Source organism: Vulpes vulpes, chromosome 8, assembly GCF_048418805.1.
Source record: "Vulpes vulpes isolate BD-2025 chromosome 8, VulVul3, whole genome shotgun sequence".
NCBI lineage: Eukaryota > Metazoa > Chordata > Mammalia > Carnivora > Canidae > Vulpes > Vulpes vulpes.
The window spans coordinates 91,537,561-91,564,837 of NC_132787.1; the positions used below are offsets into that span (position 1 = coordinate 91,537,561).

Consider the following 27,277-nt stretch of genomic DNA (forward strand, 5'->3'; position numbering starts at 1 on the left):
TCTCGGGGTTGTGAGTTCAAGCCCTACGTTGGGTGTAGGGATTGCTTAAAAATAAAATTTTTTAAAAATTGATCTCACACGAAATTTTATATTGGGCTTATTTTGAGCATCCTTGAAGTTCTGATAGTGACCCAGCATCTGTATTTTCTGAGCAGAGAATTGATACCTCTCCTACACAAACATCCCTCTCCCCATTAGTATTGCACTATAATGGAAGCAGAACTCTAGGTAAACCAAGTACAGATCTTTCAGATGGGTAGCCATAGTGGCATGACCCCATCTCCTTATTCTCTATTCCTTTCTCCGTATTCCTTTTTGGCTCATCTAATGTCAGATCTGCAGATATAACCAAATATAACCACTATTTTTATTATTCCAGTTTGAACATAGAGCCATACAAGATACCCCTCCATTTTTTTTTAAGATTTTGTTTATTTATTCATGAAAGACACAGAAAAGCAGAGACATAGGCAGAGGGAGAAGCAGGCTTCCTGCAGAGAGCCTGTTGTGGGACTCAACCCCAGGATCCCAGTATCACGACCTGAGCCAAAGGCAGATGCTCAATCTCTGAGCCATGTAGGTGCCCCAACACCCCATTTTTGAGTAAGAATTATTTTTGTCTTCATGAAACCGAGATCTCTGGAATTGAGATCAACAATTTTCAGTGAAAGAGAAAGGTACTAGCAGAAAAACCTAAGAGCAAGAGAGTAGGAAATATTGCCATGCTTCATTTTCCTGTAGGAATCCCCAAAAAGCTGAGACAGAGGTTCAGGCAATAGTTGCCAAATAGATGTCTACTATATAAGGCTTTGAGATCTTCCTTGTTACACCCAAGGCTGTGCTGCCTGCTGAACTGTAGCAAAAGCCCGCTCTACTTTCAGAAAACAAGACATACAAATATGAAACAATGTGTAGAAGTTACAACTTCATTATCTTTTCCTGTATCCTTGTTGAACTCTAGCCATGTGTCAAATACAGAAACCATTACAGACCTTGGAGATACAAATTTGAATAAAACATGGACTCCAGGCAAGGAGTACATTATTACTGCATTCTGTGAATGACCAGTACTGCCCTGGCTCTTCAGTTTTTCTTCCCTCCTCCCCTCACGACCCCCTTTTTAAAAAGTTTACTGTTAAAAGTGTGAGATATTTTGTCTTAGAGAATTGACTTAAGGATAAGAAACCAAGAGAATCAAAACAAAACTCTAAATAAAGACTTTGAGATCTTATAGATACTGATTTAATATTTAGATAATCAAGGAGATAAGATATGGAAATAGCTCTTTGATAGACTAATGATACTTAGCCTTTCGTTATGAAATGTCCTATTAGTTGGCATGAGCTGCAAGAAAATAAAAGGTTTGGCAGATGTAAAAGCTAATTATTGCCACGGAACAGATCACACAAAACTTAGTAACTTAAAATAACAGCCATTTTATTTGCTTTAATTCTGTGGGTCGGGAATTGGGATTGGGTTTAGCTGGGCAGTCCTGCTAGTCCTGATGGTCTTATTACTATCCCAAGACAGCAGGAGTGGAAACCGTGAGGCCTTTCAAGGCCTACGCTCAGAAGTCACAGTGTCACTTCTGTCTCATTCTCATGGACAGGGCAAGCAAGCAGCCCAGCGCAGATTCATGGGAAGGAAAATAGATTCACCTCTTAATAGATGGAATGGCAAAGTCACCTGGCAGTGGAGCCTGCACGGAAGGATGGGGAGGCATTATTGCAACCATCTTTGCAAACACTCTGCCACCTCAGATTAGCTACAATAGCTAAAAGAGTAAGTACGCTTCATCAGGAAGAGATTGGGAACCACTAAGTGATGCTTGAATTGTTTTAAGGTATTAAAAAAAAAAGACTGCTAGGACCCCTGGATGGTTTAGCGGTTTGGCGCCTGCCTTAGGCTTGGGGCGTGATCCTGGAGACCCAGGATCGAGTCCCACGTCAGGCTCCCTGCATGGAGCCTGCTTCTCTCTCTCTGCCTCTCTCATGAATAAATAAATAAAATCTTTAAAAGAAAAAAAAGACTGTCAAAACAAACTAAACAGTAAAAACCCTTGTCACAAGGCTTTGTTTACTCAACATAATCTGTCTCTCACTTCCAAATCTCCCACTCATCTCAACCCTCTCCAGTCTGGTTTCCAACCTCACCAGCTCCACTGAAATGGCTGTTTCCAGGCTCTTCCACTTTGATGCTAAATCACATGGACACTTTCAGACTTTTTTTCTGACTTTTCATCAGCTTCCACTGCCTGCTGTTGTTTCCTTGAAACATCTGCCTCCTTGATTACTCTGAATTTTTGTCTTTATTCCTATCTTTGACTCATCCTCCCAATGCCCCCCTGACACACTTATGGATTTGAGTTCCCACTGTTTCTCTGTGCTTCCACAGCATCCTGTGCATACTTCTTTCTTCATACTTACATGTTATGAAATTATCTATTTTCTTATCTGTCTTACTGAACTCTAAGTGCCTTGAGGGTAAGGACCACATCTGTAAACCCTGGACCTAGCATAATGCCTAGTACTCAGTAAGTCCTTGGTAAGCTTTTTTTTTGGGGGGGGGTAATTTTATGGTTTTATTAATATAAAATATGGCATGCATATAAGCTGTCTATTCATTTTCTTTGCTGCATAGCCTGCCATTGGGATTGGTGACTCTGATGGCCAGGTGGACTGCTCTTTCCACAATGGCTTTGAAGTTCTCAGAGGAGACATTGTGAGCAATTCTGCACAGTAAGATTTGTTACACATCAGTAGCACTTCAAGCTCCTTGACATTGTAGACTAAGAACTTCTGGAAGCTTCTGGGCAGCATGTGCTTTGTTTTGGTGTTACTCCTATAATCAATACTGAGTATCAAGATCCGGCCCTTGATCTTCTGCGCACTCTGTTTCCTCCAGTTGCACTTAATTTTGACATTATTGGTTTGGTTGGTGCCAGAGGAACTTCTTGGTCCTCTTTTTAAAAATCTTGGGCTTCACTAGTAGTCAGAGGGCATCCATGGTGTGGAGTAGGAAATGGCTGCCACCTCTGCTGGCAGCGAGCAGCAAGGAAGAGAGGGGCTTTAGTAAGTTTTCACTGAATTAAATTAGACTATGAGGAAATAGAGAAATGTATGTTGCTGGCAGCTACAGGTGCTGTAATACTTTTCATACTCATTGCCCTGGTAACTCCAGTTTGGAAGAACATACTTCCAGGAAATAATCTGAAAGATAAGAATCTCCATTGCCAAGATTCAGAAAGAGCCATATTTTATCATTGCAGGGGGGAAATTCAGACAATCAAAATGTCCAATGAATTAAGGACCCAAACTGTAAACTATGGTAAATCAGTGTGATAAAATATATAATCATTAAAAAGATAAAGGGATCCCTGGCGCTCAGTGGTTTAGCGCCTGCCTTCAGCCTGGGGCATGATCCTGGAGTCCGGGATCGAGTCCCACATCAGGTTCCCTGCATGGAACCTGCTTCTCCCTCTGCCTGTGTCTCTGCCTGCCTCTTTCCCTTCTCCCTCGCTCTCTCTCTCTCTTTCTCTCTGTGTGTCTCTCATGAATAAATAAATAAAATCTTTTTTAAAAGTGGGTACAAAAAAAAATAGAGGAAACTCCAGTAAATAATGAGTGTTGGCAAAGATGAGGAGATATTGGAATTCTTGCGTGTTGTTGCTTGTGGAATTGCAAAACGATGCAGCTTATATGGGAAAATCTTTGACAGTTCCCCAAAAAGTTAAACAGAGTTACCAGATGACCCAGCAATACCACTCTTGGAGTGGTATTCATAATAGCCAAAAAATAGAAGCAACCTAAATGTCTATCAACTAATGAATGGATAAACAAAATGTGAACATTCAAACAATGTGATATTATTTACTCATAAAAAGGAATGGGGGACTGATACATGGTACAACATGGATAAACCTTTAAACATTATGCTAAGTGAAAGAGGCCAGGTACAAAAGACCATATTCTATATGGTTCCCTTTGTATGAAATGTCCAGAATATGTAAATCCATAGAGACAAAGTGGATTCATGATCACCAGGGGATAAGAGTGAAGAGGACTGAGAATAAGTACTAATGGGTATGGGATTAATTTTGGGGTGATGAAATGTTCTGGAACTGATAGTGGTGATGTTGTACACCCTTGGGAATATACTAAAAAGTATTGAAATGTACCCTTTAAAATTTTATGTTAAGTGAATTTTATCTCAATTTTTTAAAAGTAAAATAGCATTATATTAAAAAGAAAAGCACAAAATAATACGTACATACTTCCTACAACCAAAAGTGTATTGATGACCAGGGAAAGACAAAAGAATATCATGAACTAGGTGTTTATAATTTATGAGCTTTTTATTATTTTAGGTAAAGTTGCTTCGAATTTGGTACTTTTTAAGACATATTGCCAGAACATTATGGCAAATTGTGCAAAGCTAAAACTGTATAACTCTAAAGTCCTGCAATATAGTATAAAACTGTAAAGTTCTAATATTTCATAAAGAAGGAAGGGATAAGTCATTGTGTTAATAGGCTGCTTGTTCAGGATAACCTGTCTTATCAATAGGGAGGTAGTTGTAAGAATCTGATGTAAGCATGAGCAAATTGGACTCGTATTGGACTTCTCTTTCTGGTTGGGTATGAGAATAGGGATAAGAAGGGCCAAAAGATTGTTACTGCTATAGCTAAGCTGTCTTGGTAGAAAAAAATTGAAATTTGGTAGTATTTGAATTGCTGATTATTTGGATTAATTTTTTTTTGAAGATTTATTTATTTATTCATGGGAGACACAGAGAGAGGCAGAGACATAGGCAGAGGGAGAAGCAGGCTCCTCGCAGGGAGCCCAATGTGGGACTCTATCCTGGATCCTGGGATCACACCTTGAGCTAAAGGTAGATGCTCAACCCCTGAGCCACCCAGGGGTCCCTGGATTAATTTTCATATAATGTTATATTAGTTTCAGGTGTACAACATATTGATTCAACAATTATGTGGATCATTTGGATTACTTTTATTTTTATTTGAAATGTTGACACATTGATTCTATCTAAACCTGGTGAGGGTAAAACTCCTATTTTATCTCACAGAGCCCCCACCTCATCTGTGCCCTTCATGCTGTCCTGACTTACATCATCTCTGTCTCCATTCTGATACCAGAGTGCAGTAGTGCAGACCATTGCTCTGGGCATGCCACCCCTTCCACTAAACTCCTAACCAGAACATCCCCTCACTCTCCCGCTGATGCCAATCAGAAGGATGTACCCTGGCCATTAACAACTGTTGGGTTTTATCTTAGAATGGAGATGTGGGGAGGGACATGCCCATGTTAAGAAACAGAGCAAATGTATCATAATAGCATGCATCAGTAGCACAGAGCAACAACAATGAATTGCTGCGTGTTAGAGAGGTGGAGGGCCCACTGCAGCATCAACCACAGGATAGGACCATCAGGGGCAGAGCAGGAGTGCATTTCCTCTGTGCATTTTGGCTGTTAGACCAAATGTGTATGTTTTAAAAAAATTAAAATAATAGAAAAAGTCTGTGCTTTGTCTTTAAATATTAAAGCATGTGGGGTGCCTGGCTGGCTCAGTCAGAAGAGCATGGGACTCTTGATCTCGGAGTTGTGTGTTTGAGCCCCACATGGGGCACAGGGATTACTTACATACATGTATAAATATTAAAGTGTGATCATTGGAAGAAAAAAGAAGGACATCTGTGTGTTTAGAATATGTAAAGACATGCTACATATTGCATCCACAAACTTACCTTTTAGCAGAAAAAGCATAAGGATGAATCAAATGCTTTTCTTTTTTTTAAGTATTTAAAAAATATTTTAAGCCCATCATGGAGCCCAGCCCAGAGCCTGAACTTACGACCCTGAGATCAAGACATGAGCTGAGATCAACTAAACCAACTAAACCAACCAACTAAACCACCCAGGTACCCCCAAATATTCTCTTAACAGTCAAACCCAGGAAGGTTTCCTCATCTCTCTCTTCATCATCGTCATCATCATCATCATCATCATCCATCTTAACTATAACATATAGAAAATAATATACTTCTGATCCACGCACCACCACCACCACCAGTTAACAGATGTTATTAATCTTTTGCCATGCATGCTTCAGGACTTCTGTTTCTTTTTTGTTTCAGCTGAAGCTCCAGATCTTTACTATCTCTTTCTCTTTTATCCCCAGAGGTAACCACTATCTTGATGTTGTTGTTTATCATTCCTTTTCTGTTCACATCCAGATTCAATATGGCATTATTTGGGGCATACAGGTGTGTATGTGTATGTGTACTCAATGGGATCCCACTATCCTAACCATTCACAAAGTTTTTATTTTTTTTTTAAGATGTATTTATTTATTCATGAGAGACACACAGAGAGAGGCAGACACACAGGCAGAGGGAGAAGCAGGCTCCATGCAGGGAGCCCGACGGGGGACCCGATCCCAGGTCTCCAGGATCACGCTGCGGGCCGAAGGTGATGCTAAACCACTGAGCCACCCGGGCTGCCCATTGACAAAAGTTTTAGACTTAACATCATTTTGAGGTTGATCCACATCCATGTATGCATAGATCTTGCTCATTCATTTTAATTTCTACATGGTTTTAAAGTACAGTGGTACATTATAAAACTATAATTTGTTTATTCATTCTATTTGTATATGGCAGGTTATTTCCACTTCTTGGGCCATTCTTTAATAAATTTCCTTTGTTAATTTGTTAAAAATTCACAGACTTTCAAGAAAAAACTATCTGAGAACCACATTTAAGTAAAAAACAACTTATTTGTATATTTCTTTTGTTTGTGAAAGAGCAATATGAAATTTGTTTTATTTTTAAAAACAAGAACAGGAAACATACCACTTTTAAAGTAAATAACTCAAAAGCAAAGTATACAGTTTGGTTCATTTTATGACCAGAAAAGGAGCTATAAGTACTTTCAGTTTCTAAATTACATATCATCTTTAATTAATTTTTTCCAACAAGCCTGCATCGCTCTGATAATCTAAAATCAAAGTTGCTTTTTTAAAATAAATTGGGTATTTTCTTGCTTTTATATTTTTAATATGGGTATATTGTTGTTGCCCTAACACAGTGGAATGTTAATTGAATGCAAATTCCTATTTGGTGGGATTTATTCTCTAGCTGTGAGATAAAGGCCTAATAATTCTACCCCAAGTTGAAGGAGACAGTGTCATACTCATCTTCATTTTTATCTGACCTGAGTATTGTGTGATCAGTTCAGTTCCTCTTGGCAGTTGTAACCCATCAAATGGCCTCTATCAGGCAGCCTGGGTTACTCAGCAGTTTGGCGCCGCCTTCAGCCCAGGGCCTGATCCTGGAGACCCGGGATTGAGTCCCACGTTGGGCTCCCTGCTTGGAGCCTGCTTCTCTCTCTGCCTGTGTCTCTGCCATGCACGCTCTCTCTCTCTGTGTGTCTCTCATTAATAAATAAATAAAATATTTTAAAAAACAAACAAATGGCCTCTATCCATCTCATTACATCAGTCAGATTTTAAGAGGTTGGATTTTATATTTTCAGAAGGAAGAACTTGAGGGGAACCTGGGTGGCTCAGTCAGTTAAGTGTCTGCCTTCAGTTCAGGTCATGATCCCAGGGTCCTGGATTGAGAGCCCTTTGTCAGATTTCCTGCTCAGCAGGAATTCTGCTTCTCCCTCTCCCTCTGCCACTGCCTCTGCTTGTGCTCTCTCTCTGTGTGTCAAATCAATCAATCAATCAATGTTAAAAATTAAGTAACAGGAAGAACTTGAGTGTTCTAAGAGTACTTGGCTCTTCTATAAATGCATTTAGAGAAGTGTTCAGAAACATATATAAATGGTGACTCTAAGAGTGCCATCCACCTGCTACAAAGAAAATGTTTTAAGAGAATGGCTGTGATTGCCATTCTGTAATTCATTTAGAGAATTTTTTAAAAAGATTCTATTTATTTATTCAGACAGAGAGAAAGTGGCAGAGACACAGGCAGAGGGAGAAGCCAGCTCCATGCAGAGAGCCTGATGCAGGACTCAATCCCGGGTCTCCAGGATCAGGACCTAGGCTGAAGGCGGCGCTAAACTGCTGAGCCACCTGGGCTGCCCTAGAGAATTTTTTTAAAACAAATGTAATAAAGGAGTGCCTGGGTGGCTCAGTCAATTAAGCATCTAATTTTGGCTCAGGCCATAATCTCAGGGGTATGAGATTGAGCCCAGTGTGGGACTGTGCACTAAGTGTGGAGCCTACTTAAGACTCTCTCTTGGAGCACCTGGGTGGCTCAGTGATTGAGCATCTACCTTTGGCTCACGTCATGATTCCAGGGTCTTGGGATCGAGTCTTGCATCAGGCTGCCCACGGGGAGCCTGCTTCTCCCTCTGCCTATGTCTCTGCCTCTCTCTGTGTGTCTCTCATGAATAAATAAATAAAATCTTAAAAAAAAAAATACTCTCTCTCTGCCTCTACCCCGCCCCCTGAAAAAAAAATCACAAATGTAATAAAGAATGGCTATAAGAATGCTGTGTGCATGCTAAATTGAGAAGAGTGTTATTTAAGGGAATTACATTCTGTAATGGACTTTAAAATGTGTTTAAAACACATGCAATACACATGTATAAGTGTGCTATGTGCCTGCTACCTTGACACGAGTATGATTCCAGAGTAATTGAATAACTCAAGAGAGAAGAAGTTCAGGACAGGAAGACAACTTCATTGAGTTTTATTAACTCCTGGGATAGTCTCCCAGTTGTGCATGCATGAATCTGACCCTAAATGGCATACCATAGACTTAGAATTACAGTGAGATAGACCATCACCAAGGCCCATTACTGGCCACTGAGGGGCATGTATGCAGCAGATCTGAATAGCACTGCAAAGACTTTTGAAAAGGGAACTGATGTCAAAAATACAATCCACAGTAGGTTGGTCAGATCTCATCACCTGAACCAAACCAGGTCGATCCTTGCTAACACAAATTTTTCTATAGGATTTAAACAACATAATATCAGACGTCCAGATACAATTCAAAATTACTTGGTATATTTAAAAAAAAAAAAAAAAGGAAATCTCAACTCACCTGGGGAAAAAAAAAAACAATGAACAGACAGCAATGCTGAAATGACACAGATGTTGGATTTTTTTTTTTTGAAAGACATTAAGGCAATTATTGTAAAAGTGTAAGTATGAACATTCTTGAAATGAATGAGAAGATGAAGTCTCAGGGAAGAAACAGAAAACACAAAGATCCAAATGGTAATACAATAATCAAAAATTTAAGTTACTACATGGATTCTATTTGTTCCATATTGCTTCTGTAACAAATTACTACAAATACAGTGATTTAAGACAAAACAAATGTCATATGGTACAGTCATGAGGATGAGACATCTGAAGTGAATCTTCTAGGATTAAAATTAAGATGTCAGCAGGGCTGCATTTCTTTCAGAGGCTCCAGAGAAGATCCATTTCCTTGTCTCTTCCAGCTTTTAGAGGCTGCCTGCATTCTTTGGCTCATGGTCCCTTTCTCCATCTTCAAAGCACATCACTCCAACCTCTCCTTCTGTTGTAGATCTTTCTTTTTTGTTCCTCACGAAAAAGGAGGAACCTTCTTGTTCCTTCCTTGTATGAGGACCCTTGTAATTACATTGAGTCCACCCAGGTAATCCAGAATAATCTCCCTATCTCAAGATCCTTAATTTGATCACATCTATTATTCACATCAGAGAGGAAAAACATTTGAAAAACTGAACAAAGCCACAGGGGTCTATGAAAAAATACATAAAAAAAAGAAGTCTAATATTTGTCATTAGGGGATCCCTGGGTGGCTCAGCGGTTTGGCTCCTGCCTTTGGTCCAGGGCGTGATCTGGAGTCCCAGGATCAAGTCCCACGTCGGGCTCCCTGCATGGAGCCTGCTTCTCACTCTGCCTGTGTCTCTGCCCGTCTCTCTCTCTCTATGTCTATCATGAATAAATGAATAAAATATTTAAAAATAATAATAATATTTGTCATTAGAGTTCTAAAACCAAAGGAGAAAGAATGTGATGCAGAAAAAATATTTGAAGAAATAATGGCTGAAATGCTCAAATTTGACGGAATACATAAAGCTACATATGCAAAAAGCTCAGTGAATCCAAAACAGGGTAAGCCTTAAAAAAGCCCAGCCCACCCACATAACAGTCAGGACAAAGGAAAAAAACTTGAAAGCAGACATAGAAATGATACATTACTTACAAGGGAACAATAACTATGGATTTTGCATCAGAAACCATGAAGGCCAGAAGAAAGTGGAACAAGATTTTTAAAATACAATTGATCCTTGAGCAACTTGAGGGTTAGGGGTGCTAACCCCAGCACAGTAAGAAATCTATGTCTATCTTTTGACTCCCCAAAAACAACTACTAATAGCCTACTGTTGGCCAGAAGCCTTACTGATAACATAAACAACATATATTTTTTGTGTTATATATATTATATATTGCATTCTTACAATAAAGTAACTTAGAGAAAACAAAATGTTAAAAAAATCATAAGGAAGGGACGCCTGGGTGGCTCAGTGGTTGCACGTCTGCCTTCGGCTGAGGGCATCATCCCAGTCCCTGGATCAAGTTCCACATTGTGCTCCCTTCAGGGAGCCTGCTTCTCCCTCTGCCTATGTCTCTGCCTCTCTCCGTGTGTCTCTCATGAATAAATAAATAAAATCTTAAAAATAAAATCAGAAGGAAGAGAGTGGAGGGGGAGCGGCAAAAGGGGTGAAGGAGAGTGGGAGGTACAGGCTTCCAGGTATGGAATGAAAAGAATAGGTCACAGGAATAAAAGGTAGAATATAGGGAATATAGTCAATAGTATTGTAATAGCGTTGTATGGTGCACAATGATAGATAGCTACACTTGGTGAGCTATGCATGGTGAGCATGGCACAAGGTATAAAGTTGCTGAACCACTATGTTGTACACCTGAAATTAACATCATGTGTCAGCTATTCCAGAAAAAAAGAGGAAGAAAGAAAATCATAAGGAAGAAAAAATGCATTTATAGCACTGTTATTGGGGAAAACTTTTTCATCTAAGTGGACCTGTGCGATTCAAACCCATGTTATTCAAGGGTCAACTGTGCTACAAAGATCATATAAAAAAGATAAACTTCTTCATTGTATTGATGTAAAAAGAGAGGTCTCCGGAAAGATTAAATGGTTGTCTTGAATCACAAGGTTCTTTAATTGTGTAACTTAACATAATACCACTTTTCCACCATCACAGCTTCCTTGGCTTTTCTGAGCATGTATCTACACACACATTCCTTTGGCTGCAAATAACAGAAACCTGCTCTAACTAGCTCAAGCAAGAAGGGAAATCATTAAAAGAAGTTGGGTCCCTAATGGAACTCAAGATCAAGAGTGCAAAGGAGCATCAAGAATAAACTAAAGTTGAAACAGTGGACTCTCTTCTTACTTCTGTTTCTGTCCACATGTTAGCTTCACTCTCCCTTTGAGTGTGGACCGTTTCCCCAGTCCACTCCACAAAACCAAAAACCAGTAGTTGCTTTTTACATGTGGCAGGTCCAAGCTCAGGCTCTCACTAGGTCCTGGCTCCCAGACTATCTCAGAAGAGAGAAATGTTCCAGCGTGGCATTAGATGTGTCCTCACTGACTGTACTGTACTCAGGGAGCAGCAGCATGACTCTTATAAAGTGACTACTTTCATAGTAAACCTGGGATTATGGGTGGAGGGTAATTCTAGGAAGTGAGTCAGAAAGTAAGAGGAATAGAATCACTGACAATAGGCTTCCAGAACAAGTACCTACTATTTTTTTTGCTCTTGGCACACAGTCCCCTAAGGCTTGTAACATACTGTTGAAACAGATTTTCTAGGTTTACTGACTTTATAAAATCTACTCATTTGTCTATTTTGTTATTAATTAAATGAAGTTTTCCGGTTTTCTCTTTCTCTGGAATATTGAAATAAATCTCGTTATAATCTCACATGGTGTTGGCAAGGAATACTTAACTCTTTTCTTCTCACGTTTCCACCGAGGAGAGGGAGCTTCTCCTCCCCAGAAGGATATATAGTCTTTGTTCCCTCTCCCTCTTCCCCAAGGAAAGAGCCATTTAATTGCTTGGTAAGATGTGCAGAATAAGCTCCGGGTGATCCCTCTTTGGGAATGGCCAGTCCTCTAGACTCATTCTGAGCAAACTCGTCCCTACAAGGGAGATCCGGAGATGCTTGGCTATGGCAGGGACTGGCTTAGGTAAATTCAGTTCAAGGAGGATGTGTTGGGAAGTGCATCTGGTGAAGATCCAAACCGACTTCTCTCACTCAGCTCCTCCAGTAATAAGCTCCTTGTGATCCCCAGCTGGTCTGACTCCCATGTGTGCTTCTCCATTACATGCCCCTTCTCAAACCTGAACACGTACTTTTTCAAACTCAGAAAAAAAAATTGTTCTTCTTTCATGGAGTCATATTACCATCTTGTAGCCTTTTGTGATTTGTATAAGACATTTCATATTTTTCCTTGCACATCACAGCTTTGTTCCCAATGATCACATTTGCTGAATTAAGGACAGCTAAATAAGTAAGGTTTTCATGAGCTGACTTTCAAAGAACTGCTTGATTCTTATGCACATACTTTCCATACTCTCACCTGATTTTATATTATATTGGTTTCCTCTCCTCCTCAGGAAAAGAAGCCCTTTTGAAGAACTGTATTCTTTGTTGGATCAAATGCTATCTCATTGTATCTTTAATGCATTTTTGTGGCCAGAAATTCCTTTTATTCTATATTTAAATTGATCCATCATAATTCCCTTTATCTAAATTCCTTTGATTCAAAGTCAGAAGACCCAGCTTTAAGCTTTAATTCTGCCATCCACAAGCTGTGTGATCCCCTGGCTCCTTTTCCTCTTCTATAAAGTGAGAGGGCTGGAGTAGATGGCGTAGATAATAATGAGGTAGGGGGAACTGAAAAGGCTCCATATCTCCTGTTTCCCTGCAAGGCCCTATTTGCTCACGTTCTATATTTCAGCTTGCATCTGAGTAAAAACCAGAGAAGCTACATTCCCACTCCAAGGGGGAACAAGAGAATTAATCATTCTCTGAGTTTCATCCTGGGCCCCCAAACACCTGACAACATCTAAGAAGAGCCGGATCCCAAACCTGTTCTAGGACACTAGCTTTGAACAAACCTTGGCTGATGCTGGCATCAATAGTCCCTACCTTCAACAGTTTATGAAATAACAGCAATTTTTCACCGGTCACTCACCTCAGATTGGACCCTACCCTCGATTCCTGAAGGAACATATTTCCAAGACCCCTTCCCAATGTAAACCCCTGACACCCAGCAACAAGGAGATTTTCCTTTCTGAGCCTCCCAGACACTCCATCTATTCTCCGTCACTCACACTATTCAGTATATTCTGTTTTCGCTTCCCCCTGGCTTACATTTGACTTCTATCCTGCACAAAGCCAAGAAGCCTCTTGGCTGGTCCTGGATCCAGACCCCCTCTGGATCCTCAGACCCAACCTGCCTGCATCAGTATTTCAGCTAAGGTCCTTTCCCAACATTTAATGTCATTCAATGTTTCCAGTAATGTCCTGCCATGTCAGGTGGAAAGAGACTACGAAGTTAGGATTCACATGGGATAAAAGTCTAAGCTACATTTATTCTTTAGTAACCTATTAGTAGTTTACATAGTAAAGGAAGTAAAACCTCCTAAAATAACCTGTTTGAATATAGATAAGAGAAACCCAGATTACAATCCTTTGTTTTCAAAGACCCTGCTGACATTGTCTGGAGAGCTCAAAACACAAAGGAATGGAAAGGAAATTTCTTTCACCCAGGGTACAACCTAGGATCCCAGAGAAGCTGCTAGCAGGGGTAGAAACCTACTGGTTTCCAAATTTCATTAGGCATGTAGAAGGACAGAGGCCAATAGCCTTACGGTTGACCTTGGACTTGGGAGTAGGTAGGTGGCAGCAATTAAGTACCTGTTTGCCTGAACCCCACCCTAAGCCTGAGACCTGATTCAGCCTCTGGATGCTTCCTGGCAACCTGGGACACCTGGGCAAACTTGAAGGACTCTGAACCTGGTTGGTCCACAAGAAAGGAGTCAAGAATGTTAAGATTTTTTTTTTAAGATTATTAATTTGAGAGCGAGTGAGAGAGAGCACATGCACGCAAGCAGGGGGAGGGGCAGAGGGAGAGGGAGAAAGAGACTCTGAAGCAGACTCCCCGTTGAGAAGAGACACTGCCCCCCAGATCACGACCTGAGACAAAGTCAAGAGTCAATTGCTTAACCCACTTAGCCACCAGGTACCTCAAGATTTGATACTTTTTATTAAGACTTTTTTTTTCCATTATAGAAAAAAATTGAAAAATACAGAACATAGGAAAACATGCTAAATCCTACCATTTAGTTACAACCACTGTTTATGTCTTGATGTGCTGCTGCTGCTTTTCTTTTTTGAAAGTAGGCTCCATGCTGGGTGTGGAGCCCCACACGGAGCCTGAACTCACAACCCTGAGAGAAAGAGTTGGACACATAAACTACTGAGCTACCCAGGTGCCCTGTGGTGTGTTTCAATTATTGATTGATTCATTTTTTTAAAAAGATTCTATATATATTTGAGCATGAGCAGGGGCAGAGGGAGAAGCAGACTCTCTGCTGAGCAGGAAACCCAGTGCAGGCTCGATCCCATAACCCTGGGATCATGACCTGAGCCAAAGGCAAACCATAACTGACTGAACTACCAAGCCACATTGACTGAGTCATTTAAAACAAATATTACTTAGGGCCTCTGGTACACGATGTTAGGCCCTGAGGAATCCTGAAGTAAAGTCAACAGACACTTTCTAAGCCTGTAGCATTTCCTTCCAATCTCTTCCTTTTTACTTTTTTGAGATTTTATTTATTCATGAGAGACACAGAGACATAAGCAGAGGGAGAAGCAGGCCCCTGTGGGGAGCCCGATGCAGGACTTGATCCCAGGACCCCAGGATCACACCCTGAGCCAAGGGCAGATGCTCAACCACTGAGCCACCAGGTGCCCCTCCTTCCAATCTTTTGTAGGCATTTTTGGTACAGGCAAAAATGTTTGAAACTTCTCTCAAATTGGGGATCCTTGGGTGGCTCAGCAGTTTGGTGCCTGCCTTCGGCCCAGGGCGTGATCCTGGAGTCCTGGGATTGAGTCCTGCATCAGGCTGCCTGAACGAAGCCTGCTTCTCCCTCTGCCTATGTCTCTGCCTCTCTCTGTGTGTGTCTATCATGAATAAATAAATAAATAAAATCTTAAAAAAAAAAAAAAAAAACTTCTCTCAGATTACAGAAACAGTTCCACCTCTAGTCCCTCCTCCTTGAGAGACCCTGTCCAGCATCATCCAGGACTGCTTCATGCTTTGACTGATGCACTCTGATGCAATTAATGACTTAACCTTCATGCTTTGACTGTGGCAGATGCTGCCGGGGAGGCCCCATCCCCTAGGCCCCTCGGTAGACAATTCCCAATGTGCTGACGGCCTCACACATCCAGGTTCTCAAACTTGATTCTTCACCATTCTCAAGTTCTCTGAAATCAATTATTAACAGTCTTTGTTCCCATGCATATAATTCTTCTGTGTGTCTGCTACGCTTCAGCAGCCATCCTAGCAAGGGGAGAGTTGAGGTGGTGGTGGAAGTAGAAATGTGTTGGGGCTAGATTTTTACCCTAGGAACTGTGTGTGTGTGTGTGTGTGTGTGTGTGTGCACGCGCATACTCACGCGTGTGTGCATGTTTAAATCTATGCTTTCTTTTTTCAATTAGAAAAATACATGCCTATGTTTTGAAAAAATATATATCAAACAGACACATCCACACCTTTAATCCCCTTCCCCAGAAGCAACAGTTGCCACCTTTCTGATGTTTTTCCAGAAATATTCTAGTATAAAAAGCACAACTATTTAATATAGATTCCCTTTTTTATGTAAAAGGAGCATAATATACACTTTAAGCTTCGCCATATATATTGGGATTCACTGCAAAATAGAGTTACTTCACTTCTTTTCCACAATGTTATATTGTTTGGAAATGTCCCTTTTGAATGGGCATTTTGGTTGCTTAACATATCTGCTATCACAAACAACTCTGCCTTGAACATACTTATACACACATTTTTGCATGCATGTATCACTATACTTCTGTCAACATTGAATATGATCAATGTCTTATCTTTTGATAATTAGTGACAGAGTATTTTCTTATTTCATTTTTTTAACTTTTTTGTTTCCTGATTTTTGTCTTTTTTTCTTTTTTGTTTTCAATTTAATTTTCTTATTTCAATGTGGTATCAAACTATTGATAATTCTTTTCAGTAAACTGACTTTTTTTGGGTTTTGCCCATTTTCTATGTTACTAATGTAAGATAAAAAAATTCTTATGTTAGGCTAGCCTGGGTGGCTCAGCGGTTTAGCGCTGCCTTCAGCCCAGGGCCTGATCCTGGAGACCCGGGATGGAGCCCCATGTTGGGCTCCCTGCATGGAGCCCCTGCTTCTCCCTCTGCCTGTGTCTCTGCCCCTCTCTCTCTGTGTCTCTCATGAATAAACATATAAAATCTTAAAAAAAATTCTTATGTTAAAAATAATTATGTTAAGGTTGGCCCTTTTACTCAATCATCAGGCTACAAACATGTTGTCTTTTTTTTTTTTTAAGATTTTATTTAATCCCTCTCCAGGTCCCAGAGTTTTTGGTTCAGACCCCAGGGGGAACCTGCACAGACCATTCTCACTAGGGCATGTGGGTTCCAAGTGGCCCCACAGGGACCTAGATGCCCATGTGACTCAGTCACAGACTGTAGCACTTCCTCTGTAAATTCATTCCGCTGGCTCCCATCACCTCTTCCCTCCCATTCCAGCTCTGCTGAGCCCCACCAGCTCTTCTCTGAGGAAATTTGCATCATGCAGCAGCCGGAGGACTCCTGAGGACTGCTTCACTGAGCCATGGTCTGTTCAGCTGCCCCCGTGCTACTCCTGGCCATGACTCTCCCACTGGTGGGGTCACCAGTAGCCCAGGCATCCCAACCTGTGAGTAAGACTGGGACGAGGACCCAGGGAAGGTCTACAGAGGTGACATAGGGTGATATATGTCATCATGAGAGGCAGCAAGGTGTGGATGAAGGGACAGGTGGCAGAGCAAAGGCTGGAGGGAGAGGAAGTAATGTAAAAACAAGAGATGCCAGTTTGTTATAAATCTTTGAGAGGTGTGGGATGGCTTTTGTTTCTTTGAGTCACTGTGAACCCCAGTGATACCAGCTGCCCTCTGGATACAGGCTCTCCCGGTCAAGGTTACAATTTAAAAATGGGAAGAAAAGAAGAATTTTCCAGACTTGGAAACCATGGGCATAGAGGACAGGAGAGAATCTGAAGAAAGACAGCAGAGTCGAGATCAGCACTTTTTGGTTCCTGTTTTCTCCCAGGAAGACATCTGTATCTCTCTCCATATCCGAATCCATACCCATATTGACATGTGTATCTGTTTTTAGATAGATACCCACATTCACATACAATATTGAGAGAAGGAGGAGTCCGTAAGGAACTAATTTGCACGAACGAACGAACGGGGGCTAAGGGAAGATGCTGCCTTATGCTCCCCCTCGTGGCAGTTCCTATGGAGGGAACAGAAGTCCCCAGGCTTCTGCCCCCACCTCACCCCCAGCTCTGCCCAGCCCTCCCCACTGGGGTTCCAGACATAGCCATTTCAATTAGAGGCCCAGGGACAGGTAAATTCAGGAAGGAATTAAGCAAAGCATGTTGACTCTCCAGGGTGTGCCTGGTTCCTGGGTTCAGGGGGGATTTGCAGGCCCTGGGAGAGTCCCAGGGACTGTATCCCTGGCACCTCCTACTAGAAACCTGCTTTCCTCTTCTGAGGTGCCTGCTTGATTCTGGCAAAAAGAAGAGCTTGGAAGAGATGGAGTCATGCTAGGTTACTTGGGCCAGCACCTGAGCAGCTTGGGGAAGAAGGTGTCTCTGGAAGAAATCTCAGAGATCTCTCCCCTGTGCTCTGTTCCAGGGACAGAATCAGGCTGGAGGGGAACTGGGGCAGCAATTAGACCAAAAGAGTGGAGCAAGTGGTAAGTGGATGGAGTGAGCAGAAGGAGGAAGGAGGGAAGAGAGGAAGGACTTGGGGGTGGGGAGCAGAGAATGAGGCAGAGGAGGGCATACAGAGGACTGGATCCACGGCCGTCCCCGTGGTCACACAGGTCCAGAGGCCAGGTCTCTAGGTGTGAGGCCTTAAGAAAATCATTCATCTTCGAGAGCCTCATCTATAAACTGAGGGTTTGGGAGAGGGTGACATGGCACCTGTGTGAATGCACATGGTCAGTGAGGGGTTACTGCTCTCTGGAGTCTCATCAGCACCTAGCTGGGCTGTGGGAGGTGGGATCTGCCTTGGGTGCTGTCAGGGCAGTGTGCAGCCAGGTGTGGGAGGCACAAGAGGACCAGCCTGTGGCCTTGCCACCTCTCCTCTCCAGCCGCTGCCTCTGCTCCTGTAGAATCAGCGCTGGCCTCGGTCTATGTACAGATGGACTTTCCAGATCAGACCTGGCCACTGGCGCTCTCCGGGACCCTGACTCTGCCCCTTGCCTCAGCTTCCTCTTCCCCAAGAACTCTCACTGGCCTCAGCCTCACGACAGGTAGGGGGCATTCTACTGAGCCCTGCCCCTCAGTGGCTCTTACGTCACTTGTGGGGGACCGGGGGCTCAGAGAGAAGGGGACACGGGCGTCCCAGGCCTCCTGCAGCCAGCTTGCCTGAACTACTGCCGGCCCCTCCCATTTCCTGGAGGGTCTCCAGGCCAGCTCCTTCCCCACCTCCCCACCAGACAGACCCTTCCCTTCCTGCTCCATGTCCTCATCTTCTCAACTTTGACAAAGACCCTCTTGGGCAGATGGTGGTGGGCTCAGACTTCTCTGCCCTCCCCCTCCCCTGATGACGGCCCAGCAGGACCTCTGCTGCTTTGAACCCTGGCTGAGGGGGCAGTCCCTGATGGCTGGGGCTCCTGTGACTCTGGGATGGCTCCAGACAGCCAGCCCTAGAGCCTCTCAGGTATCAGGCAGTTGTTCGTCCTGACTACCTGGCTGGCTCACACAGCCTGCCCGCCTCTTGGCCCTCCCTCTGCCGCAGAGTGTAATGTCGACCACGATGGCTACCGCCATTGCGCTTGCCTCTCTGGGTACCAGTGGAACGCCAGTGTCTGCTCCCATCACCAAGCCTGCCAGATGCCTCACAACCACAGGCCCTGTGGTTGTCTGGTCTTCAGCGCTGCTGAAGCCGGGTACTGCCAGTTGCTGCCACCTGGTGAGGAAGGTTGGGAACGTGGAAACCAATGAGCCCAAGGGAAAGAAAGCATGTATTTTCTCCTCTCTTATCCCCAAATCTCAGCCAGCTGGCCCAAGCCCAGGACCTCCGGCGGGTGGGAGAAATCCCAGTTACCCTGGCGGGTCACAGACCCAAGCTTGGGACCTGAGTAGTGAGATTAATGAACAACAGGGCTCCTGAGACACATGGACAAGGAGAGAATGTGCTAGAGCACCTATTGTTGACCCCAGAGGGCCAGGATGGGGCTCCAGCAGCCCCAGGCTACCCAGGGGAGGGCAAATCATGGGCCACAAGGCTCCCCTGTTTGGTTCCCAATGACAGGGTCCTCCAGCTGGACTGCAACACCTGCACTCATCCAGGACAAAACAAAATAAAACAGTGCTGGGGGTGGTGGGGAGGGAGTGAGGAGGGATGGGATCCTGAAGATGGGGTAGGAGTGAGGGCCTAGCAGCGGAGGGCCACAGTTCCTGCTCTAAGGAGCTGCTGCCTCCTGCCTCCCTGCAGCCCCCGGAACACTGAGCCCCAACTCCTGGGTGCAGACGCCTGGCACCACTCTCAATCTGACCCTCGTCAAGAACCATGAAACCACTGACCTGGACTGGTTCCTGCGGCCCCCGGGCAGCCCCACACCCATCCTCCTGCAGCCAGGGACACATGTGTCCCTGACCTCTAGCCCGGGCCAGGCTGTCCTCAGCATCCTCAATGTCTCCCATAAATGGGCAGGTAGCCTGCCTGCCCTGCCTCTTGTCTCTCTGTCCTCCAAATCTTTTCACCCTTATTTCCCCCGCTCCCCTTACCTTCCTCCTCCTCCCTCTCTCCTCCTTCCTGTTTTTCTCTCCCCTTCCTTTCCCTTTGCATCTTTCCATTTATTTATTTTGGGGAAGCAAAGGCTAAGAGGCCTGCTGATGTGAACGATGATCACAGGAGAATGCTGAAGGTAGGGGGCCCATTTCGACAGAGAGCAGACCGTGTGTGTTTTGTTTCAAGATGTTGCAGTGGCAGCAGGTGGTGTGGGAAGGGCATCCCCTAGTGGGAAAGGAGCTCACCTTAGCATTCATGGCTCCAGGCTTAAAAAAAAAAAAAAAAAAAAAAAAAAGGCAAGGGCCTCTTCTCCAGGCCTCTTCCTCCTAGAAATCCTTTCTGGAACAGGGATCTTGCTGCGCTTAAGCCTCAGACCGGGAGGGCAGAGCTCAGGTGTGGCTTTGGAAGCAGCAGAGCTTCTGTGGCACAGGTGGGTGCTGGAGGAGCCGGGAGGTGCAGCAGGTGTGTATCTGCAGGTGAGTACACGTGCTGCTTTGAGGCTCAGGGCTTCAGGTGGGAGCTGTCCCAGGTGGTGAAGGTGGCCCTGCAGGCGACAGATGTGACTCGGCTTCCAGACCAGCTCTCCATTCTCTCCTCCACCTGCGCTGGCTTCCAGCTGACCTGCTGCATCCCCAGCACACATCTGACCTACACAGCTTCCTGGAGTCCTGAAGAGGGCAGCAGAGGTATGGTGGGGACAGGTGGCAGCTGGCTCCCCAGCTCACAGGAAGCAGAGGCTGCAGTTCCACCTGGGAGTTTGGGTCCAAGTCCAGCACTGTACCCCACGGGCAATCCTGATTCTGTTGATACAACAATAACCACCCGAGTGTAGATAACTGTGGGCAGAATGTGTTCCATGTGTTCACATAATCTTAACGAACTCTTGCAACATACTCTGTGAAGTTTGTTTGATGAGAGTTCCCATTTTACAGATGAGGAACCTGGCTTCAGGTCCTGGGGCTACAGACCCCCAGCGGCTCCTCACCAAAATCCAAGCTCTACTTCCATAATTCAATGCCCGCGTGCCACTCAGTTCTTCCCCACTGCATCATCTGCTTTTGAAGTTGCTAGAAAGACTTAAAGGACATCTATGGGCCTGCCGGGTTCCAGGTCCCTTCCGGGCCCAGTAACTGCCCTCCCCCCCATTGCCTTCAGCTTCCTCAGTGGACACGCCAGGCTCCCAGTGCTTTGTGTTGACCGTTCAGCGCTGCCCTGCGGCCGACACCACATACACCTGTGAGCTGCAGAGCCCAGGGCTGGCCCTTCTCAGCGTTCCCATCTCTGTCACCATCATCCAGGGTATGCTGGGCTTGGGGTCCAGCCAGTTGACCTCCACCTGCTGGCCCTGGGCACTCCTCGATGTCCCCCTGCGCAGGGGCCCCACAGCCAGTCTCCAGAGCCTGAACGGGTTTCTGCCCGGGGAAAGGCTGGGGCTGGACTGTGGTTGCCAAGCCTCTCTGATGCCCTTCTTCAGATGGTGACACTACCTGCCCTGAGGACTCCGCAGCTGTCACCTGGAATGTCACCAAGGCTGGCCATGTGGCACACGCCCCGTGTCCGGCGAATAGGATGGGCTTGGTAGAGCGCACCTGTGGGCCTGATGGGGTGTGGGAGCCGGTGCACAGCAGCTGCACACGCACAGAGCTCCTGGCCCTGCATCACAGAGCCTGGGTAACGCCTCAGACCCTGCTGCCCCCGCGCCTCTGCCTCCAGGACCTACCCCTTCCTCACTCGGGACCGGCTTTAGAAGCCTTTCCCCCGAGGCCTGGCCCGCAGGTCATTCACCTTCCCTGAACTAGAGCCTAGCAGAGCCCCGGAGTGCGGGCGGCAGCCGTAGAGTGGAGCGGGCTATTCTCGATCTCATTCCCACCAAGGGTCTGTCCCAGGAACGTGGGTGTCAGTTCCTTCCATATGGCTCCCTCGAGCTTTGCTTCCTGCTCCCTTGGGGATGGTGCACAGGGTTGCGGAAGAAAGAGCTGGATGGGGGAGGAGCGGCCCTTCCCTCGTGAGGACTCACCCACTCCACTCCCCAATTCCGGCTGTCTCATCTGTCTCAGCTGCTACAGGCAGGCCAGGGCTGGCCTGCTGCGGAGGTGTCACAGATCCTGGCACAGCTGTTGGAGCAGGTGGCGGTGGTGAGCTCGCCCTCTGACTTATTGGCGCTGCTGGGCACCGTATCATTGCTGGCCAAGGTAGTGGTGGACACAAGAATACAGCTTCCCCGCAGGGCCCTGGAGGTGAGAGCTCTGAGCCATGGCAAGGACCAGCTGGGAGGTGGGCGCCCGAAGCTCTTTACCTCTGGGCATTTCCATTCCCCTGACATCACCATGGGCTGTCAGACAGCAGAGCTTTCTAGGAGCTGAGCGTCTGCTCCCCTGATCCATCTCTCCTCTCGGATACCAGTCCCCAAGGCCATGGAATGTGGAGAAGGTCTGATGGTGGGAACGCATGGGAGATCAGAGAAGGCAGGAAGAGGTGTGAAGACATGAGTTCAGAGGCATTCATGCACATGCAGATGCATAGATATGGTGTGAAGACACCCCCTGCCCCCCCCCTCCCTGAAACACACACACACGATACCTACATGGAGATACATGAACACTCTTGGCTTTGCTGGACTCACTGAAATCAGCTCTCGATATGGGCAACAGTTGGTGACCAATGAGCTGCATCCAAAAGAATAACCAGGGGCAACCACTCTACACACTCTTCCTATCTGGGAATGTATATCACGTATGGGTGGACAGACATGCGTGTGGCCTTCTACTTCAGAACACTGTGCCCTCTAGCACGGGCCACCATTCTTAGCTTTATAGACCTAGAGGGGTCAAAGAATTGAAGAGGGGCCCCCTTAGGGCCCACATGCCCCAAGTGATGGTGGACAGGGGGGAAGAAAAGTTGTCATATGGAGAGGCTGGATGTGCATCAGGAGACCACGTACTTGAAGCCACCGCAGTGGTTAGCTGAACAGCTCCCCATTCTTCCCATGTAGAAACTCTCCCTTCGCAGGTCTGTCTTCTTCTCCCCCTTTCTCTTTACCCTTGGCTCTTCTGCTGGACCAGGAAAGGTGAGATTGGGGCCTATAGTGCCCTGTACCCCTGGCCCAGTGCTGTTGGCTCTAGGAGCCAGGGCTCATCTCTCCATTGGGATCTCTCTGTTGGCTGTCACAGGCTCTCCTGAAGACCACAGACAAGGTCCTAGACATGGACACCAGCTCTCTGTGGGCCCCAGCGCAGGCCCAGGAGCCCTCAGCAGGCTCAGATCTCCTGCTGGCCGTGGAGATCCTGGCACGCAGCCTGTGCCCACGGGATCACCCTTTCTCCTTCAGCTTGCGTAATGTGAGGCTGCAGACCCAGCTCCTTGGACCTGCATCTCCTGCTGACTACAGAGCCTCCTTCTCCACTCAGCCCCCATTGCAGGCACACATTCCCAGACGCTCACTGGCCCCTCTGGGCCATAATGGAACGGACATCAGTATTACTAGCCTGGTACTGCAGAAACTGGACCACCTTCTGCCCTCAAACTATGGACAAGGGCTGGGGAGCTCCCTCTATGCCACTCCTGGGCTGGTCCTCGCCATCTCCATCATGGCAGGCAGCCAAGCCTTCAACCAAGGGGAAGTTATCATGGATTTCGGGGGCACAGATAGCACTTCCCACTGTGTGTTCTGGGACCACCATCTCTTCCAGGGCAAGGGGGGCTGGTCAGATGAAGGGTGCCGGGTGCAGAGCGCCCGCGCCAACTCGACCGCTCAGTGTATCTGTAGGCACCTCACTGCCTTCTCCATCCTCATGTCCCGAAACAGTGTTCCAGAAAACCCCACCCTGGAGCTGCTGAGTCGGGTGGGTCTGGGGGCCTCTATCCTGGCACTACTTGTGTGCCTGGGTGTGTACAGGCTGGTGTGGAGAGTGGTGGTGCAGAACAAAGTTGCCTACTTACGCCACACGGCCCTGCTCAACGTGGTGCTCTGCCTTTTGGCTGCTGATACCTGCTTCCTGGGAGCCCCACTGCTTCCTCCAGGGCCCCGAAGCCCACTCTGCCTGGCTGCCGCCTTCCTCTGTCACTTCCTCTACCTGGCCACCTTTTTCTGGATGCTGGCTCAGGCCCTGATGTTGGCTCACCAGCTGCTCTTCGTCTTCCGTCAGCTGTCCAAGGGCCGAGTGCTCTCCCTGATGGTGGTCCTTGGCTACATGTGCCCAATGGGGTTTGCAGGCGCTGCCCTGGGCCTCTACCTACCCCGAGGGCAATACCTGGGGGAGGGGGCATGCTGGCTGAATGGGAAGGGAGGGGCGCTCTATGCGTTTGTGGGGCCAGTGCTGGCCATTGTGGGTGTGAATGGGCTGGTACTAGCCATGGCTGTGCTGAAGCTCCTGAGACCTTCACTGTCCGAGGGGCCCCAGGTGAAGAAGCGCCATGCCCTTCTGGGGGTGATCAAAGCCCTGCTCGTTCTCACTCCCATCTTTGGCCTCACCTGGGGGCTGGGCCTGGCCACGCTGCTGGAGGAAGTCTCCATAATTCCTCACTACATCTTCACGATTCTCAACACCACCCAGGTGGGTGACAACACGGTGGCTGTGCTTTTCATCCTTTGACACAGTCTAAGCCATGGCCAGTCCCTTCTCAAGGAGGTGTCATGGTGGAGCGGAAGAAACAGTCTCAGGAATTCTAGTAGATTTAGGTTTGGATCCCAGTTCCTCCACTGACTAGCTGGAGAACTTTGGACAGACCTCTGTGAGCTTTGGTTTTCTTACCTGTAAAACAGTATCTGGTTTTGCCAGGGAAGTCAGAATTATCAGAACCCCAATACTTGGGCCTCTCCTTTGTGACCAAAGCAGTAAGAGAAGCACCTGAAATGGATTCTATGCACCAGATGATGCTAATGTACAGAAAACTCTAGATGGAAAAAAAAAAAAAAAGGAAAACTCTAGATGGGAAGCCTCGGGACATGAATTAGCCAGGACAAAGGCTGAGGAAGAGGAGAGGGAGAGTTGATTTCGGTGGATTCCTCCCTCGTTGACTAATGTATCCCCATATTCCTCTTTTCAGGGTGTCTTCATCTTACTGTTTGGTTGCCTCATGGACAAGAAGGTGAGTCCGCCCACCTAACCCCCAGCTGACCTGCGGTGCCGGTGTCAGGCCTTGGGCTGGCATTACCTGGGCCTTAATCTCTCCCGCAGGTACGAGAGGCTTTACTCGAACGCTTCTGCCGCACCCAATCCCCCAACTCCACCATCTCCCTGGTGAGCTGCTGGCTTCAGATCCTCAGTTCTCCCGCTGAGAGCAGCCTTCCCGAGAGGAGACAGGCACAGCTAGAAGCTAAGAGAAGACTGGGGCTGTCTTGTAGAATGAGCATGTTTTAAGTTCTAACCAACAATGGAGACAGGAGCCCGGTCAGAGCAGTCAGAGTCAGGCCCCTGGGCTCCTGGAGACTCATTTTGTTTCTGGTTTTTCCATTTGAAAGTCTGCCTCCAGTTACTGTATGAAGGGGAAAGTTAAGCATGGGAGTCAGCGTGGCTGAGGGCGAAGTCCTAGGATTTCTGTGGCCCTGGCAGGAGGACAGAGGAGGACGTGATGGGTACAGCCTCATCAAAGGGGAATTGACAATAACAATCGCTCTGCAGTTGGGCCACTCTGCCCCTTCCTAGGCTACGTATGAATCCCACGTCCCAGAGCACCGTGGAGGAAGAAGTGAAGACGCCAGGTGAGAAGCAAGCCTTTCTGGAAGCAGTGTGAGCAGCACGGAGTGAAGCTGAGTGTAGCAAAGGGCTTCCTGGCAAAGAAGACTTCTCTTCATCTAGCTGTCCCAGCCCAAGGGTTGGAAGACAGACTTCTCTAGCATAGACATTTCTGGATGGGGTGAGGTGGAGGCCTCAGAGAGCAGATGGCATAGCACCTTCTATTGCTTTCACAGAAAGCTGGGGGGACTTTTACTACCAACAATCCTTGATTTAGTTCTCTGAAAATTCCTTTTTGCACTGTCCAATTTTTAATTATCCTGAAAAACCCTTGCTTCAGAGGAATTGCCGTTGATGGGCTTAGTATCCAGAGGGGAAGGCAGCCTTGCAAGTTCTTCAGCAGCCCAGAGCTGCAGGGTGAGCTCTTTCATGGGGAAGGCAGAGCTTTGAGGGAACCACACACACAGCCTGTGTTCCTCCTCCTCCAAAGGAGTCAAGGGAATGTGTCTGAATCCACCAAGGTGGGCCCTGGCCCAGTGCTCTGAGAGCCCCTCTGCCCTCCCAGAGTTCAGCAAGGACAGGCTAATATTTCCACTAGTCACGTTCCTTTCTCTTGCAGGTCACCTGTCCCCACTCCTAAGCTATTCAAGCAAAAATATCGTGAAAACTAGCTAAAGCTGCCTAATGAATAAGCTTGCCTCTTCAGTAAACATAATCAATAGATATTAAAATTCGAAATGATTGCAAGTAAAAACGTCTCAACCAGTTTTTAATTAACCAACAGCTCATGTTATAGATATATTTGATAAAAATTGTTTTAACTATTCAGGGATTTCTTTTCTGGTTATTTCTTCTCTATAGCTAGGAATAAAGGATGACTTGATGACAGGAACTCTGATCTTCCAAACATTAAAGGTGAAGGATAGACTTTGGTTTGTTTCTTTTCAAAGTTTAGGAAAAGGTGAAGCTAATAGGGTCCTCTTTAACTTTCACAATATCAATATAAATATAAGTTTCACAGACGTAAGCATGTGTACAAGTCATCGATCTGAGCACATTTCTAAGAACGCATTAACAATTGTAAAGAGGAAGTTACCATGGACTGCCAAGGATTAAAGCCACAAGATGACAAATACATTTAAAAGTGACAGGTTCAGGACTCCTGGGTGGCTCAGTCAGTTGAGTTTCAGCTGAGCCAGTCTCCGTGTTGGGCTCTCTGACATCAGGCTACATGCTCAGCTCGGAGTCTGCCTGAGATTCTTTCCTGCTCCCTCTCCCTCCCACTCTGTTCCTCCCTGCACTCGTGCACTCCTGTGTGCTCTCCCTAAAATAAATAAAAACTTTTTAAAAATTATAAAAAATAATAAAAGCGGCAGGCTCAAGCTAAGACTAGATATGGAGAAGAAATATTTAAGAAATGCCTTGAGAGGACACCAGGATGTCTAGCTGAACTAACTCATGGAA

General features: G+C 45.9%; 1 protein-coding gene across 1 annotated transcript; it reads left to right on the forward strand.

Moving 5' to 3' along the window:
• The first annotated feature begins 1,693 nt into the window (after positions 1–1,693).
• Positions 1,694–26,567, forward strand: ADGRF3 (adhesion G protein-coupled receptor F3). Its single transcript, XM_072767476.1, has 15 exons — positions 1,694–1,782; positions 16,879–17,047; positions 18,033–18,093; positions 18,493–18,654; positions 19,143–19,316; positions 19,842–20,060; positions 20,615–20,824; positions 21,294–21,437; positions 21,613–21,809; positions 22,196–22,375; positions 23,309–24,691; positions 25,185–25,226; positions 25,316–25,378; positions 25,784–25,839; positions 26,433–26,567. Exons 2-15 carry the CDS (start codon positions 16,964–16,966, stop codon positions 26,482–26,484), a joined length of 3,027 nt encoding a protein of 1,008 aa, XP_072623577.1. The 5' UTR covers positions 1,694–1,782; positions 16,879–16,963; the 3' UTR covers positions 26,485–26,567.
• Positions 26,568–27,277: the final 710 nt, after the last annotated feature.

Coding starts and splice junctions, on each gene's coding strand:
- ADGRF3 (XM_072767476.1), top strand. CDS start 16,964: ATGGTCTGTTCAGCTGCCCCCGTGCTACTCCTGGCCATGACTCTCCCA. Junction 24,692..25,184: donor CGATTCTCAACACCACCCAG/GTGGGTGACAAC, acceptor TCCTCTTTTCAG/GGTGTCTTCATCTTACTGTT. Junction 25,840..26,432: donor GGAAGAAGTGAAGACGCCAG/GTGAGAAGCAAG, acceptor TTTCTCTTGCAG/GTCACCTGTCCCCACTCCTA.